Source organism: Periophthalmus magnuspinnatus, chromosome 21 (genome assembly GCF_009829125.3).
Source record: "Periophthalmus magnuspinnatus isolate fPerMag1 chromosome 21, fPerMag1.2.pri, whole genome shotgun sequence".
Lineage (NCBI taxonomy): Eukaryota > Metazoa > Chordata > Actinopteri > Gobiiformes > Gobiidae > Periophthalmus > Periophthalmus magnuspinnatus.
This window is the reverse complement of record NC_047146.1, coordinates 10898902-10917955: the sequence shown is the minus strand read 5'-3', so window position 1 is coordinate 10917955 and position 19054 is coordinate 10898902. Positions and strand designations below refer to the sequence as shown.

Below are 19054 nucleotides of genomic sequence, written 5' to 3'. Positions count from 1 at the left end.
CACCAAAGCAGAACACGTAATAATGATATTTTGGACAGGCTGATACCTATGACTCCATTAATGGATTTTCCTTTCACTTTGTAAGAAATAAAGAGAGCTATAGTTAAGACGGGCGTGACAGTCCCAGGTAAATACCAAATTTGTTACACGGACCAAATTTGTTACATTATGTCAAAACATCTTGACAGTCGAGCAAAGAATAAAGTGTTAGGTCTGTTTAATAACACGTGGGAGGAGGGCAGCTTACCAGGGAGCTGAAAAGAAGTTGTGTTAAAGCAGGGAAAGATCCCACCAACGCTTCGAGTTATAGATCCGTAACTTTGACTGCACATATGGGAGAGAATAATGTACCACATTATTAATAATGTATTAATAATGTATTAATAATGTACCATATTATTAATAATGTACCATGCTGCTGTTACCATTTCAGATCGGAAAGAGATGAAGAGAAATGATGGATCCAGTTGTATGTCTAGACAGATATCAGAAGAGCTCAAGTGAATAAAGAGGTAGTGCCTGCAGTCTTCTTTGACATAGAAAAGGCTTATGAAATGGTCTGAAAGGAGGGACTGTTGATTAAATTGTTTAAAACTGAAATAAAAGGCATTTAATTGAATTTAAAACTTTTTTTATTTGATAGATGTATTCAAGTTCAGGTTGGAACAGCTTTTTCTACTAAACAAAACTTATAGCTTATCCTCACGGAAGTGCTATAAGCCTTCTGTTGTATCAGAGTAAATAATTTGTTTAGTAATGTTGACCCAGATATTATGCAATCTTTGTTGATGACGGAGCATGGGGAAAAATCTAAGATTAGTGCAAGACAGAATCCAGAGAGCAATTAAAGTAGTGGAGGGCTGGTCATAAAGCTGAGGTTTCATGTTCTCTTTGGAGAAAACAAAGACAGTGATTTTAAGCAGGAGAAAGAGGGATGAGATAGATTTAAAAATGTATGGAGAGAGAGAATAGAGAGGGTAAATAGTTTTAGATTTTTGGGGTCATCTTTGAGTCAAAGTTGTTATGGAATGACCACATAAAATTTGTTGAAGAGAAATGTAAGAAAGTTATTAATATTATGAGGTGCCTCACAGGATCTGAATGGGGAGCCAGCAGAACTGCGCTCAAAAACGTGTGTATTGCATTGATAAGATCAGTGATGGATTATAGCTGCCTGTCGCATAGAGGAGCACCTAGGACGCCGATTCATAAATTGGAAATAGTTCAAACCAAAGCCTTGAGGATATGCTGTGGTACTTTGAAGGCTTCTCCTGTATCTGCAGTTCAGGTTGAGATGGGAGAATTACTTTTAGATCTGAGACAAAGACAAGTTATGATGCAGCTTTGGATAACACAAAGAGGAGCGCCACCTTACAGTCAAAACCCTCCTGCCATGTTAGGAAAGAGGGAAGGCAAGGCCTAGACAACATGTAAAATTGTGAGGAAGATGGGAATTCAGGGGGAAAATTACCTTACTGCAGGACCATGCCTAGTTACACCCTTTTGGTTACTGTCCACTGTTTATGTTGACTTTTATATTCATGAGCTGAAAAGTACAAGTAGGAGGTTGTCTATGAGAGAGTTCAGAACTTGTAATCAGTTTGTACTGCTATTTACACTGACAAAGATACAGGATCAGGAATTTGATTTTGTTATTCCGGAGATATTTTTTTACAAGAAGCAAAGAACATCGGATCTCCTGGTAGTACATACTGTAGAAATGATGGCAATTGGAATGGCTTTACAGTGGGTAGAGGAGAATAGCATGGGGGAAGTTCGTATATGTTCAAATTCATTAGCATTACTAACTTCTATTCAGACCTTTTAAAATATTTATTCGATTTATGTGGGTTCCCGCTCAGTAGGGAAATTATTGGAAATTAGATGGCTCATCACCTTGCAAAGTAATCTCTAAACAACAAAGATGTAACCCGGGTGAAAAGGCGGATTTCCTGCTTCATTAGTTTTATCTCTCTCCCTCCGCTGTGTCCTCTGTGAGTTCCGTGCTCCTGTTCACCTGACTCGTTGCGTCCAATCAGGGCTCAGTATTACCCGGAAGCAACACACACTCAGTAGGTGCGGAGCTAGTGCGAGAAACGTGAACTCGGTAGGGTTTAAAGTTCTTGTATACCTTCATTTCACTATGACAGCCCTCCAATTTTATGAAACCCACCGTTTAACCATAGGTATCGGTCACCAGGTCCTTGCTGCATCGGGAGTGAGCTTTGATTCTGAGATGTATAGGGGAATCGGTGAGTTTGTTTGTTATGCTAACGTTAGCCTTGCGGACTCCATTCATTCTCAATAAGCAGTTAGCATTGGGTTTTAAACCCGTTTTCTCCAATGCCTTTCACTCAGATGATATGAACCTTATGTCGAATCTTTGTCTAACTTATATCTCATTATAGACACTGTTGTGGGTAATTTCGAAGCCTTTATTCGGTATTTGTCAACGCTAATGAACTCGGTGCTCTAACGCACTTGTGCACTTTGTGTGGGGCTAACACTGTACCTTTTTATGCACCTGAACTGCTACGTAGTTAGTATAGCTCTATAATGTACATTGTATTAAGATTTTGATGAGGAATTATTGATAATACAGCTAATATTATTGCTTCGCAATTGCTATTGATTCATACCTAAACTTAGATTTGTGTGCACACTGATAATTTCGTGACTGAGACCCATGATCCTGTGTCCATACAGGCCAGATTTTCATTCCTTGATGGCGAGCTATGGAATAACCCTCAAACCTTAATCTGAAGACTTCTACATTGAACTGCACCTGCTCTGGTCCGGCCGGGTAGGCAGCTCATTATAGCCTGTCTCTTGCTTTGCACCTCACCTTTTGGTTCATTCAGTACAATGGTCTACCTGAACATATTTATGAATTAATTATGTGTTTGGACTCTAAACTGATCACAACACATGAATTGAACTCTGGGTTTTTTGGAGTATTTGACCTGGCCAGATTGTGCAATATCATTGTGAACCACTTCAACTTTTTGTAGGTGTTCTATGAATTTTATGAATGGCCATTCACTAGTGTCTGTCTGCCTGTCTTGTTGTTCACTTAATATTTAACTTAATGTTTAATATATGGTACCACTTTAATGCAATGTGCAGTCTCTGTCCACTCTCTCTATGAGTTGTCTCTGGTCTTCTGGTCCTAGCCCAACAATCTGCTCTTTGGTCGTACATAGTATATTTATTAGTACAACTACGGTCTATAGCTAATTGCTCAAATTACATCGGAGTGGCAGTGGTGCTGGGATGAAGGGCTCTAAGGTCCAGAAGAAGCTGGGGACAGAAAAGAGGCCAGGAATGAACACAAGAGAGCAGGTATTCGTCACAAGATTCAGAGTAGGACACACTGGATTAAATAGAACATTGTTTTTAAAAGGTAAACTTTCCTCTGGATTATGTGAGTGTGGCCTAGAGTTAGAAATGGTAGAGCATGTTATTTTAAATTGTAACAAGTACAATGACAATCGACAGAGTTTTAAACAAGAATTTAAAAAAATCAAAGGGTTGCATTTACTTTAAATAGTTTACTAAACAGAGAATTTAAAATTGTTATTTAAATTTTCAAGGGAAATTAATCTTGTTAAAAGAATTTAGCTTCACTAGAATAGTTTATATATTATACACTGACCATAGACTGTATAAAGAAGTGTGTATGTATTGTGTGTGATATATATATATATATATATATATATATATATATATATATATATATATATATATATATATATATATATATATATATATATATATATATATATATATATATATATATATATATATATATAAATCCCTATATTATTTATTGTAATAAAACGTGTGTATATATTATATATACACTGTCTATGACTCTGACCCACACCCCAGCACAGTAGATGGTGGAAATGCACCAAAATGTTGGTTACCACCATGGGTCTATTAAAATAATGCCAAATGCCATTAAACCCAATGAAAAGCCCTTCTGGAGAGCAGCGAAAACATGCGAGTATGCAATTTTTAATGTATGAAATCATTACTAACAAAACTGTAAACTTAAAAGAAGAACAAAACTGTCAAAGAAGTTTGTTTTTAACTGTGTAAGCCTCAGAGATTTGAGCTAAAAATTTGGCTAGTCATGTACAGCTGCAGCTCAAACCTTTGTATTTGGACAGACTGCCACCAAACAGTAATCATGTTTTTACTATTACGGGAAAAGAAGCCCGGGGGATACTGCATATATTTCGTAAACTGATCCTAAAAGGCACAGTTTAATTATATTTATACTTATAATTATGTAATATAAACCTCCAGTTTAATTTAATTCTGTGATTTATCTCCTTTTTACAATCCCTGGATGTGTTTGAATTAAAGAGTAAATAATGCTGACTGGTTAGTTTCTGTTGGCTGACAAGATGCAGATGCTGCATGAAATGGGTCAAATGTAGATGACAATAAAGTGAACCTAACATTGTGAAATGTGACAGTTATTTGATGTCTCTTTTGATGATAACTCTTTTATATGCACTAAAAGTCTGAGCAATGTTTAAGCAATAGTCTACTCCAGGGTACTGGAGAGGAGAATCCGACCGATAGTCGAACCTCGGATTCAGGAGCAGCAGTGTGGTTTTCGTCCTGGTCGTGGAACACTGGACCAGCTTTATACTCTCCATCGGGTCCTCGAGGGTTCATGGGAGTTTGCCCAACCAGTCCACATGTGTTTTGTGGATTTGGAGAAGGCATTCGACCGTGTCCCTCGTGGTATCCTTTGGGGGGTGCTCTGGGAGTATGGTGTCCGGGGCCCTTTGCTAAGGGCTGTGCGGTCCCTGTATGACCGGAGCAGGAGCTGTGTTCACATTGCCGGCAGTAAGTCAGACCTGTTCCCGGTGCATGTTGGACTCCGCCAGGGCTGCCCTTTGTCACCAGTTCTGTTCATTATATTTATGGACAGAATTTCTAGGCGCAGCCAGGGGCCGGAGGGGGTCTGGTTTGGGAACCACAGGATCTCATCTCTGCTGTTTGCAGATGATGTTCTCCTGATGGCTTCATCGAGCAAGGACCTGCAGCAGGCACTGGGGCTGTTTGCAGCCGAGTGTGAAGCGGCTGGGATGAGAATCAGCTCCTCGAAATCCGAGGCCATGGTTCTCGACCGGAAAAAGGTGGTTTGCTCTTTCCGGGTGGGTGGTGAGTCTCTGCCCCAAGTGGAGGAGTTCAAGTATCTCGTGGTCTTGTTCACGAGTGAGAGAAGGATGGAGCATGAGATTGACAGGCGGATCGGTGCAGCGTCTGCAGTGATGCGGTCGCTGTATCGGTTCGTTGTGGTGAAGGAGCTGAGCCCAAAGGCGAAGCTCTCGATTTACCGGTCAATCTACGTTCCTACCCTCACCTATGGACATGAGCTCTGGGTAATGACCGAAAGGACAAGATCGCGGATACAAGCGGCCAAAATGGGTTTCCTCCGCAGAGTGGCTGGGCGCATCCTTAGGGATAGGGTGAGGAGCTCAGTCACACGGGAGGAGCTCGGAGTAGAGCCGCTGCTCCTACACGTTGAGAGGAGCCAGCTGAGGTGGCTCGGGCATCTGCTCAGGATGCCTCCTGAACGCCTCCCTAGGGAGGTGTTCTGGGCATGTCCCACCGGGAGGAGGCCCCGGGGAAGACCCAGGACACGCTGGAGGGACTATGTCTCTCGGCAGGCCTGGGAACGCCTTGGGATCCCACCGGAGGAGCTAGAGGACGTGTCTGGGGTGAGGCAAGTTTGGGAGTCCCTGCTTAGACTGCTGCCCCCACAACCCGGATAAGCAGATGAAAATGGATGGATGGTGAAGGCTATGCTAAGTAATAAAGTTTCTTAGTTGCATCACATATACATATATCAAAATATTGACTGCATATTAGTTTGAATAAAGCTTTTTAGATGCATTATATAATTCATATATCATATCAAAACATAATAATTCATATATCCTTTGAATATTGTCATGTATTGTAGATTTGAATTGACCGAATCCAGTCGTCATTTTGATAGAGCACGCCCAACAATGGATAGTTCATATTTTGCAAAAATAATCAGTTTGTTTTGGACTGTCACATGATTCAGTAAAAGGTAATGATAGGTTCACAACCTATATTAGAGTTCAAAAGAGAAGAGAAGACAAGAGAGATTATTTTGTCTCAATATTGAGGAGAAAGAGCGGAGAGGCAAAAAACCCCAGTTACAAACCACCACCCTCTCTGGGGCCCAGACCGCCTTTCACCTCTTTTATTAAAGTTAGGGAACCCTAGTTACATACACGTCTGAAGGGGGGGGCGTATACTTTGCAAGCAGTGTAAAAACATAATGACGAAATACACAGAGAAATATATTCTGTTTTTGCATTTCCAGAAGGTCACTCTTTCCACAAAACATCCTCCCATGATGTTTCGGTTTCACAGTGACCTTCTTCCCGTGGGATCCTGCACTTTCAAAAGACATTTTCTGCAAGACTCAAGAACAAACATTAGTGCAGATTACATAGTTTACATAATTGAATATAATGACTAAATAAAGTAGTGAACTGACTATAACTAATAGTAATGACTAAATAAAGAGTGAACATTACATTACAGTACCTTTAAAATGAACAGTGAGATAACATAATATAACTTGAATATATATTTTGAATCCATCAGGTAACACAATTTGAGACTACAGTTGAAACCACAAGTTTGCATAAAAATATACATGCTTGTTTTCTCACTGTCTGACATGAAATCAGACTAAACTTTCCCCTAGGTCAATTAGGGTTACGAAAGTTATTTCTATTTGCTAAAGGCCAGAAAAACGAGAAGGAACATTATGTGAAAATCATCTCAACCCATCAGCCAGGAAGTTAAATTTTAGGCGCAAATGGATCATGACCCGAAGTATACTGCCAAACTAACAGTGAGGAAAAAAGCGTGTGTGTCTTTTTAAATAGTGTTTGAAAACTTCTGGTTTCAAGTGTATAATATTCACATACAACTGTTTGTTTACTAACCTATTAATGTTTTCTGTGGACAGTGGTTTTACTGAATCATGGACTAAATATGCTTTTACAACTTGGGCGTGTTGGGGAAAAGGAGCGTCACCCTGAGCAATGAGATGTGGGTGGAAAGAATGGAGTACGATATCCAAGGAAGGATACGCACGTGGAATCGGCTACAAGGAAATGTACTGTTTACTGATTTATTTGGCTCTACAAAACACCGTGATAGAAGGTGGGTCTTCGCTTCTTCATACGGTTTGGTAATCCTCGTATCATTGTGCTGTAGTTTGCTGCGTATCCGCTGTAGTCTTGGGTGCGCCGTTAGCGTTAAGAGGGAGGGCTAAGTCGATTTTTGGGTTTTATCTTTTGTTATATAGTAGCATATTTAGCCCACTTTACAGGATCCAGCTCGTTTGATTCAAGTCATGATGTCGTCGCTAATCAAGGTTTCTGTTCGTAAAATGGTCTGTTCATCTTCTTTGTGTCATGGCGCGCGACAGGGGCAGTGACCAAGGCTTATGTTGTAGTCAAACCTATATAGGCCTAGTTATAAGGCTTGTGCTTGACTTAAAAGAGCAGGGCTGGTATGTTGTTCTAACCCTTTCATTCATTGTTATTTCATTATAGCTGTGCAGGTGATTGGAGGGAACGTGTCCGTCGTCCTCGGTGAAACTGCTATTTTCCCATGCTTGCTACAAGAAACAACAGAGAGCCTGACTCAGATCACATGGCAAAGGAGAACCAGACTGATTAAAGATAACACCAATTTCTACACCATTTCGTCAAAAAACGGCCCGTCTTATTTCAATGGACCTGATGAAAGATTCAGTTTTGCTGGAAATATTTCACTACGAAATGGATCATTACAGTTGTCTAATGTGACACGGTCTGATGAAGGGACCTATACATGTATATTCACTTTGTTCCCTAGTGGTAACTTCAAGACGGAGATACCGCTGAATGTACTAGGTATTACAACTGTTTTATTTAGTGTGGTTATATATTTGGTCCTTTAAAAGTTTTGTCTGTTTTGATTTTGTAGTTCCTCCAGAAACCACAGTGAAAGACAATGTTCTTATTGTGGGGAATGAAGAGGTTATTCTTGGCACCTGCACTGCTGCACATTCCTGGCCTCCAGCATCCATAAACTGGCATTTAGGCAAACTCTCTGACCTGTTGAGAATAACTCACAACTCCACAAAAAATGCAGACAGCACAACCACTACAGTTAGCACATTGTTTGGGATTCCTACAAGAAGCCTTCACAATCATTCTGTACAATGCGTGATCAGGACTCCAGCATTACCAAATGGGTCCACACTACCTCTCACCATCCAGATCCACTGTGAGTTTTTTAAATAACTTTTTACATGGTTTGTTGTCTATAATAAGTATCTGTCTGACAATGGCAGGTCACATGATGCATTCAAAGTGAATCTTTAGACAGGATGAGGATGACTCACAAAATAGTCATGTAATGCAATGTGTTCTGATGTTGGGGCTGGTTTTGTTAAATTTACCAGGAGCATGTTAGGCTCAAACTCTTATTATAGTATAAATATCATCTAATGGTGCAGATTGTCTGCAGTTTGTCTCATGAACACTTTATAATATTTGCACAAAACTAGACACTTTATATCACCGGCCACTTTAATAAGTCATGTTTGCACTGTTGTTCTGATGCTGCTGTTGTATATATTTTCTACCTTTAAGTATTTTATTTGATTTTTAAGCATATCTTTTTTTTTAACTTCATGCATGCCCTAATTTGTATTTGTATTTATTCAGTGTGTTTTATGTTTTATGTTGCACTTTATCACCAAAATAACTTCCTAGTTTGTGAACTGTGTTGCCATCGTTTGTGAACTGTGTTCACAAACGATGGCATGATTCTGATTCTGAGATATGTTAAATTCAATGAAGGTCACTCACACAAATGAGTAATCCAGATGGAACTGGATATTAAAACTTTCATAAACAGTCATGTGATGAAGTTAATAACTAAGTATACTCCTTTTGTGTGGTTTAAAATGCAGTGGCTTAAGTTATTTGCTTTTGTGTTAATAAGTGTTACAGTTCATTCATCACTTGTGCATGGTGCTCTTTGTTAAAGTTTACCACAAATTTAACACACCACTCCCTCTTTCAGCATGCATTTCCTTTGAACCTGCTCCATATACTCATTCATTCACTTCACTTTGTCTACTAAAAAAATCGCTGATTGCTCTGGAAGTTCCCTTCCTGGCTGTGATTTAACTGAGTTTCCATTTGCCTTTAGTTCCACCAAGTGAAGTCAGAATACATGAAATATCCAAAAGCTCATTGAAATGTGTGTCTGAAGCCAACCCAAAGGCCAACTTCACTTGGAGCAGGTATGTTATATATTTTAATATGTATAACATTTCTAACTATATTCTAATAACCATGTTTTAAAAGATGCATAGTGTGTAGACTTATAGGAGCTGTCATAAAAGTGTTCCCTCATCATCAGTTATATTTTAACTGGTCTATGTAATCCAGTAATCCATTATTCTTCTGCTTTTGGGAATTGAGTGCTCAGAAACCCTGCCTTTGTACACTTGGCCATTTCCCAGCTCTTTTGTCCTATGCACTCTTACTTACAATGTTACAAACACAGCTGTTTGCACAGCACTCAAAATACAAAACGTAATAGATGAGATAAAATGAACAATAACTTCAATATTAAAAGCTCTGAGGCAAGATTGACCGGAGGTTGTTTTTTTTTTTTTTTTTTTTTTTTTTTTTTAGAACGGGCTTTTCATGGTCAGACTCTGCAGTGAAGGCCAGTGATGCAGTGCTGCAGATTCTCAAACCCTCTTCACAACTCAATGGTCTATTTGAGTGCAAAGCCACCAACACGTACGGGACGAATCAAGGATACCTCTATCTGCATGTATCTGATGGCGGTAAATATATTTTTAGGCTTGTCACAATCACACATTGAAGTTCAGTGACAAAACATAGTCCTAATGGTACAATGAAACACATGAGCCTCTTTAATGAGTCATATGTTAAGTATTGATACATTGACCTGAAACCTAGTATACTGACATTTCCTACTACGTCAGGGCTTGTTTTAACCTAAAGGAACTGGGCATACTGGTCGTACCTGTGGCTAGACCTCGTAGTTTCAATTGACGGACACACCCTACTCAAAACCATGGGAGACTGCTCTTGTACCTGCATCAGTTTTCACATGTGAAAATCCGGATCGCATTTACAGGAATTCATTCAGGATGTAGTATCATTGTACTGTTGATCGTAACGTCAGCCTCTTTATTAACTGCCAACTAGTTTCCTGCCTTTTGGACAGTAAAACTGGTTCAGTTTAGTATCTATATGTTGATAGTCATGCTTGAACACGAAACTACTACTTTTTGAGGAATATGAAACATCACTTGTTGTTGATACTTTTTCTCCTTTTAGGAAGTTGTACTGCTGCCTGGACGCTATTTTCTCTTCTACTTTTCATCAATGTTGCTGGTGTTGCCATGTGGTATTATAGGTGCAGACATTATTCATCTGGAATTATTTTCAACAGTGTTTCTTTTGTACATCAACTGATGATGTGCTTTTTCTCTTTTTAGGTCAAATAAAAAGTGCAGCATTCCCTGTTTTAACACAAGACATGAAACTGAACAAACAGAAACAAGTGCACAACCATCGAGGCCAGAAGCCCTAAGTCCTTTACGTGCATCTGTAGTAGAAGAGCAAATCTAGGTTATTGTCAGTTTCTGTTCTGTTGCACAAAGAAGAGATGCAGAGACACGGCCCTTGTTCTCCATGGTCTTTATTGATTGACCAGTGTGACTGAGCTCCTCACCCTATCTCCAAGGGAGCGCCCAGCCACCCTGCGGAGAAAACCCATTTCGGTCACTTGTATGCGCGATCTTGTCCTTTCAGTCATTACTAAAAGCTCATGACCATAGGTGAGGGTAGGAACGTAGATTGACCAGTAAATTGAGAGCTTTGCCTTTCAACTTTAACACAATGAACTGACACATTGATATGGTTTGCTATTTGCGTATTTAAACTTGATAACAGAAAGATTTGTATAGTATGCAATACCGTTACGTTTTTACATTTATTTAACTTTGTATTACACTTGCATTAGCATTATTTATTAGACTATATTTGTTTAGTGTGACTGTTTTACTACCTGTACATAGAATTCTGTTATGTTTTTGTATTATACATACTATTTTCTCACACACACACATAAAAAACAAAACAATATTCAAACAAAAATACAGCCACTGGCATTTCTTTGACTAAGACATATTTTTCAATACAGAAATTGCATTAGTTACTGCTACCTTTGATTAAAAATTCCATGTTTTCAATTACATGAATAGTGGCTCAGTGGTTAGGGTCCCTTAACCCGAAGGTCGGAGGATCCAGTCCCACTCGTTCTGTTGTGTCCTTAGGCAAGACACTTCGCCTAGACTTTGCCTAGTATGAAAGTGGTGTGTGCGCGAATGATTGGTGGTGGTTGGAGGGGCCGATGGCACAGATTGTAAGCCATTATTATTTTATTTTAAACATGCCTATTGTCATTTCTCTGTATTTTCTAATCGTGTCACTCTGCTGAAACCTGCAACAGTAGCTGAAGTGTAATTTCCTGCAAATAACATGCAACAAATAACAAATGCTTGCAGAGACAATGTTAGACCATTATTGAAATGTCCGACAGACTGTAGTATGTGACAAAATGTTTTCAGTTTTTGTTTTTTTTTTATTACATTGGGTTGCAGTAAATGTGATGGCATTGACTGCTTTGACCTCCCAGACAGTTTTCATAAATGTCTTGGTGCTGAAATCATACAAACACACAGTGTATTTTATTAAACTTGCTTGAACATCTGATTTCTATCTAATCATGTTACCTTCTCAAACTGAACAGTGTTTACCATTTCTGCTGCACCATGTTGTGTGTTGTTGCTGCAAAAAACAACAGTAGAGATGAGTGAAATTTTATCCTCAATAAACATGGTCCCAAACTACTGAATATTTTAACTTTATGATGATAATTAGAAACTTACTGTTTTCGTAGTTTGAAGAGCAGAATGGTTAAAGAAACAACAAAAATCACCCCAACACAAATTGCAGTGATTATAATTATAAGCACTGAAAAAGTTTGCTCAGTTTTTGGCTCAGTTTCTTCTTTATCTAGGAAAAAAGAACAACTCTTCAGTGAATGGGGTGTGAATTCTTAATAAAACATGTATAAAAACAAAAATCTAACAATAACTCCACGATATTCAAAAGACTTTTCAGCACCTAAAATAAAAAAAAATCACTTGCAGTTTCAATGTCGTGGCATAAGTGTTACTAACCAATATACACAAAAGGTCAACTTTTTTATTGGTATTATTATAAAGACTTATATGCACTACAGCAGAAAGAAGAAGGCATGAATTAAGTAAGCTGTAGTTTAAGTATGATTAGTATGTTCTGCCTTTTACATGAAGAATCCTATAGTGCTTCTTTTTAAATATTGTTGACTATTAACTCCTGTCAGCTTGTGATTTTGTCTGTGCGCTTTTCGGACATATATAGAGATAATAGTTCCAAAAGCTTTTGCCAGTGCCACTATGCCCCTTCTCAGTTGAGTAATCAAGGCACATGGGTTATTTAGTCGACATCTTCTTAAGTCAACTACAGCCCTACTAACAGGTCCACAGCTCAAGGTTTAAAACTTTTTTTATATATATATATATATATATATATATATATATATATATATATATATATATATATATATATATATATATATATATATATATATATATATATATATATATATATATATATATATATATATATATATATATATATATATATATATATATATATATATATATATATATACATATACACACACACACACACACACACCAGTGATGTTGAGTATCCAGTCCTCCTCCCATAATCCTGCCTCTGTTGAGGTCTCACAGGTGTAATTCCCAGTATGGTCCCATAGTACTTTGTCAATGGTCAGTGCATACATTCGGGCTTTAGATAATGACATATTTATTTGGAGGCGGTATGCTTCATGATACCAGAGTATTGTTATTGGTGGAACAAATGTTACTAGTTTGGTTTTATTCTTGATCCATGTTAGCTGGTTGAGATAACCAAGAGACTCATTTTTACAGAATAGGTTGACTCCTCTCCCAATAATGGCAGATCTTGTATTTATCTCTATAAAGGGAAACAAAAGCTGATGATTGTAGCAGATAGCCTGTATATATTGAAGCTGTGTTATACCTGCATTTGATGGAATACAAAAAAAGCTATATGACAAGATGGTCATCAAGTAAAAAAGCTTGTAAGCATTTTCCATTGTGCCTGGAAAGACATCAAATTCTTAGTTAGGCCCACTAAAATGGGTACAAAATAAAATATAAAATATATGAAATTTAAATATCTGTCCATGCTGTTATTTTTTATAAAACTGTTTGAAGCAGATACAGATTATATCAAAGGACTTTTGCACCACTAGTTTGTGTTTAGAGATCAGATCATATTTTCACTACAAACAGAGGCTTCAGCGACTCTGTGGTGCAAACAGAGAAACTCTTTTGTTTCTGTCCTAATGCATGTGAATTAAAATTCTCAGTGCTATTGCACTGGAAACGACCAGGTTAAACCTATTAGTTAAAATATTAGGTACCATTCTTCTACAAAAAACCTGGGAGCTCATCTAAAGAGAGCATTACTTTCTCATGGTTTACAAAGATGGAGGAAACCACACTTACCTCGAAAAAGTTCTGTGTCAGTAGTTCCCTCAGTGTGTAAATGAATGCAGATAATTGTATGTGATGCCAGCCTTGTAGTAGTAATAGTAGTTTTGACAAGTGCACTGTAATAATCTCTTTCTATGTGTTTGGTAATGTTGTAGGTAAAAATATAGTATCATACCACCTTCTGTCACCCACAAAAGAACATGTTTCCAGGAAGTGGAAAAAGGTGGTCTGAACTACTAACCATCAATATGTACTGTCTGTAATTGGCAGATACTTGTCATCACAAAGGGAGCAGTAATAAAAAATATATATGCTTTTTATTTGTTTTTCATGTGATCCAACAAGCAAAATGAAAATCTGAGTGACAATATAAGTTTGTTTTGAAAGTAGGTTATATATGCTACTATGCATCTTATATTGTATCATTTGTGTTCACTTGGGCAATTGGCCAGTGATTCGGAGAAATATTTGAGTAATGCATAGGCTACAATAATGCCTTACTAATTTAAACACATATAAATTACTATGTTAAATAACTTTTCTTTTTTTTTTTTTTTTTTTACATTTTTTATTTATTTATTTTTTATTATGTAACATTATTAAGGTATAATGAACCCAATAAGAACCCTGCAATGGATGCACTCTCTAATAGGCTCATGGCCTTTGACTACCAAGATGGCACAGGTCAAGTTTAGCTTTATGTAATAAAAGAAAAAATATTTTCACTGTCCTAATCAATGGTTCAATGCTGCTCTCTAGTGGTGACTATGATTGAATACAACTCCAGAAAAAAAGTTGAATTGATTGTTTTCTGCTTCCAAATGTTGAATTTGATCATAAGTGACTAGACCCCAGAAACTTGAACTTACTATCTCACAACACAAATCTGCATCTTAGTATTATTGGCCCGTTCATGGGTTTCAGCTTCCTGTTAATAGGTGATATTTTGACTACCTTTCCCCATTCAATATTTATTTTGTTTTGAATTGCTGGGAACATGGGAACAGTGCTGGATATTCATCACTTTGAAACCTATGAAATATGATGCCCTCTGCAAACCAGCAATTATGCATGAATGAAAAGAGATACAGAGTTTTCAGAAATAAGAAAATCAACTTGTTCATGTGTGACTTTTTATTGTATTGGTTCACATTCCAAAACATATATTGCCACACATAGAATATCAGCATCGAATACAAGTTAGTAGTAAAAACATCTTGTTTCTCTCTTTGCAAGAATTAAGCGCATGTTCTTCAAACATACAGTCGCTGCAACAAATTTACAAATACAAGGAGCATACACGTATTCCTTCTCTTGGGACACTTTGGTTTGGCTGTAACACTATTATCTTCTTCATAGATGTGTTTTTTATTACTCCACCGTATTGGCATATAGAGGCATTGATGGCTGGGAGTCACAAAGGGGACAAAAGCTGCCATCTCTGTGAAATTATTGAGAGCCTTTTGATCATGCCTCCAAAACCAACGCTGTGATTGTGCACACTGAGGCACATTGCGATGTACTGTAAGCCTGCATTGACTTTGTCCACTGTATAAAACCCATTGTGGGATTACTTCAAACATGAGCTTCTAGATTTTAACTATAGGCAAAGGTTTACTTGGGTCCCAGAGCAATACAATCTGTTGCAACAATTTTACAGTATTTTCAAAATTTACATTTATAGGGCACAGAAGAATATCATACAATGACTGTAGTTGGATAACAAAGCACACCAGTGTAAATGCAATTCTATTTAAGTAAAATTGTCTCCATCACAGTCATTTTTTCTTTTCCTAAATCCTTACCATTGTGGTGGTGTTGTTTTGGTTGCTACAGCTTGTTTGTTGGGTTGTTCATTAATTTTGAAAATCTTTTTTGACCCTACAATTTAAATATCTAACGAAAGTTCATATGACAATATGTACACTATTAGACATGAGAGGGGGCTTTATGTACAGTGGCAGTCGCCCATGTTTTTAGTCGTTTTTGTGCTGAATTTGTAAACAATCACTGTTAGTCACAAGTCATTGTCACTGTAACATGCCAGAGCAAGGATCACTGTGCTGAACTAAAACTATTAAGGCTAAAGAGTTTTTTTTTCTTTTTTTTTTTTCTTTTTTTCAGCCGGATCAAGGATGCTTGTTTTCATTGATGAGTGCCGTTTCTTTTATTGTCTCAGTTTGAACAATACTTTGTGCTGATGCTGCATGATCTTTATCGTCCGGACGCCTGTTTGTACAGCACGAAAAGAGAGGATTTGGCCTGAGGTCGCTACTATAGTCTATTCTCTGATAGGGCAAAATGAGCCCCAGCTCTCTTTAACAGACAACTGATATCACAGTGTACAGGTCAACTTTAAAGCTTAACCGGCCATCTCCACTTTAAAGCTTAACAACAGGCTATCTCCACTTTTGAGATGTACAATCACATTTAAAAGACATTCAACATGCGGTCATTTATTTCTTTTATCACTTCTCAACTTTAAGTGCCACAGGTATACAAACCATATTCTTGGATGAGTGTTAAAGGCCTCACGTAGTCTAATCAACTTAATGTGCAAAAGGTTTGCTCTTATCTACCCAAAAAAGCAGTTTTCCTTCCGCATAAAGAGCAAAGTTCCTAAAAATGTATGAGTTTTGTTGATTTCTGCGAGAGTCTTCTGAATGAGTTCCCAAACAACTCCATGGTGCTGTTTAATGGGAAGAAAGTCTGCCCAACTACAGTGAAATAAACTGAACTGCAGACGCACAAAAGTACAAACTACTTTCTCTCCCCTACCTTCCACAACCTCATGTACAAACTCCTATGCACTTTTTGATCGATTAAAACTTCAATAGAAAAAGATGGTTCTTAAAATGACCATAGATTTTCATCAAGTAAAAACAGTTCCCCTCCTTCCATGCATATTTTTATAGGTACTAAAACATATTTTAAATATATAAAAAACTACTTTTAAGTCTACTTTTAGTCTAGATCACATTATTTTTGTTCCTAAATTTTTTTCAGTACACATCTATTGCATGTATGTATGTGCGGCTCTTCGTTTAACACCTGTTTTCATAGTGAGCAGAGTTTTAGGTGTGTGTGTGTTCAACATTGTCAGTGTGGCGCTAGCTTCTGTTCTCTCACATATTCATACAGTGAGGTCATCTGACCTGGCCCTGCTACTGGCTTTGCTCATTCGGCTCAGTGGTCTAGTGTCCTCTATCGTATCCGATGCCTCCATGTCATTTGCTGCTGCTTGCACTTCAACATCCTCATCAGCTAATTCCTCCATTCTCCCTGTCTGTGCCTGTGCCTCTGCGGACTGCACCTCCTCCTCCTCCTCATGTAGAGTCACCCCAGCTGTCTCTGTGGTCTGGGCATAAGACGGTAGAGTCTCATCATAAACCTTTGAGATGCTCTCCATTGGTAGCCCCTCCTCTGCCTTGTCCTCCAGGCTCGGGAAAGAGGAGATGCCTCTGCCAGCCTCCATGCCCACCTCGGCCAGAGGATAGAGATGTGTCACTGGAGGGGCCTTCTCCTCCTCCAGCAGCCTGTAGCCCTTTGCTCTCTGTAATGATGGCACAGCCAGTGGGGCCAGGCCTTTACCTTGTGGTGAGGGTAGAGCTGATCCCTCGCCCTGTGCTGGAGCTGGGGCTGGCTTCCGAAACACAAAGCGGATCTTCTTCAAGCCCAAGTGGCTGATCTCTACAAAATTGAGGAAGAGAGAAACACAAGCCACAGCCAGCATGAAGATGATGAAGACTGTCTTCTCTGTAGGACGGGATACAAAGCAGTCTACGGTGTTGGGGCAAGGCCAGCGGCTACATTTGTACAGTGGCAAGATGCGAAACCCATACAAGAAGTACTGGCCAACCACAAAGCCCACCTCAAACAGTGTCTTGAAGATTATATGGCAAATATATGTTCTGAGCAAAGTGCCTTCTAGCCTGAACTTCTTGCTCCCCTTGGTGCTGGTCTCCTTCGTAGTTCGGACGCTCCCCTGATCTGGAGCCAGTGGCAGGCGTTCCTCACTCAGCTCTTGTTGCCGACTCAGTTCTGCCTCCTCGCGCTCTTTGCGTTTCTCTTCCATGTGGACATGGTGCACAGCATGGCCGACATACACCAGCGATGGCGTGGACACAAAAATGATCTGCAGCACCCAAAGTCGAATGTGCGAGATTGGGAAGGCCTCATCGTAGCACACATTTTCACATCCAGGCTGCTGAGTGTTGCACACGTAGTCAGACTGCTCATCGCCCCAAACAAACTCAGCAGCGGTGCCCAGTATAAGGATACGAAAAATGAACAGAACTGTGAGCCACACCCGGCCGATCACCGTAGAGTGCTCGTTGACTTCCTCTAAAATATTGCCCAGAAAGCTCCAGTCACCCATGATCGGTCCGTAGCACTGAAAAGTAAAGAGTGGGGTAGGGAGGGAAACAGGGTGCACCCAAATCATGGGGTGGGGTGATCAGGTAGGATGGACAAGGGGAGGAGAAAAGAGAGTGTCAAAAGCAAGAAATTAATCTGGAATTAAAACTATTCTGACGCTTCAGTTATTTCAGTATTGAGGAATTCATTTTTACATTTGAAGCACCAACGGGTTTTGAGTAGAACATGGATTAAAATTGTAATTAAAGTTATTAAAAACACAATTTGGGCCCTGTCGTCGAGATTAAGTTTAACAGAAATTTAAAGCAATAAATACAGTACAGAAAAGCAGCATGTATGGATTGCCACTTTTAGATGTATTTGTAGATGTGTAACATTAAAGGTAATAAAAATACAACATATTAACGATCAAATACCTCACACCTCTATACCCATAATAAATTAAAATAAATGAGTAACTTGCCACAGCTGCGGCTCCGGCAAAGTTGAGTCCTGTCCCGTCCTCTTGGCACCCAGCAGGGAATAGTGAACTTTTTTCTGCCCTCTTTCCCACCTAAAGCCCTGTCCTTGTCGCCCCACTGAGCAGATGTGAATGAATCGGCTCTGATGGTTGGTTTTTAGTTAGCTGCAATATTTAAGCTTGGAGCCAGACGGCCTTTATTTGAGGGCGACGTGTGGTGACGCAGTGGACAATAGGATCAACCACGCCGGTGCAGGGATGTATGGGAGCAGGCCTCAGGCTTCCATACCAACATGGACACTGCATGGCCAGGGCACTGGGTCCAATGCACCACTCGGCAGCTCTATGCAACTGCTAATATAAAATGTATGTAAAAACAGATACAGTGGAAGAAACAACAGCGACCATTAGGCCTCCTCCAGCTGTATTCCCTGGCAAATATT

At 38.9% G+C, this 19054-nt stretch overlaps 3 protein-coding genes across 4 annotated transcripts in view; 2 read left to right on the top strand and 1 right to left on the bottom strand.

The window, feature by feature from the left end:
* LOC117388846 (ribosyldihydronicotinamide dehydrogenase [quinone]-like) overlaps positions 1-19054 on the top strand; it is a 186929-nt gene that overhangs the window by 18811 nt on the left and 149064 nt on the right. The window lies entirely within an intron of this gene.
* On the top strand, positions 2051-12194 carry LOC117389593 (poliovirus receptor homolog). Its single transcript, XM_033987288.2, has 10 exons — positions 2051-2107; positions 2187-2252; positions 2707-2803; positions 7040-7236; positions 7632-7973; positions 8047-8349; positions 9283-9376; positions 9774-9931; positions 10452-10530; positions 10613-12194. The coding sequence occupies exons 4-10, from the start codon at positions 7116-7118 to the stop codon at positions 10743-10745; spliced, it is 1230 nt and encodes a 409-aa protein (XP_033843179.1). The 5' UTR covers positions 2051-2107; positions 2187-2252; positions 2707-2803; positions 7040-7115; the 3' UTR covers positions 10746-12194.
* gja8a (gap junction protein alpha 8 paralog a) lies at positions 16729-19007 on the bottom strand. The gene is made up of 2 exons (XM_033987287.2): positions 18615-19007; positions 16729-18167 (listed from the first exon to the last, which is right to left on the bottom strand). The coding sequence occupies exon 2, from the start codon at positions 18150-18152 to the stop codon at positions 16908-16910; it is 1245 nt and encodes a 414-aa protein (XP_033843178.1). The 5' UTR covers positions 18153-18167; positions 18615-19007; the 3' UTR covers positions 16729-16907.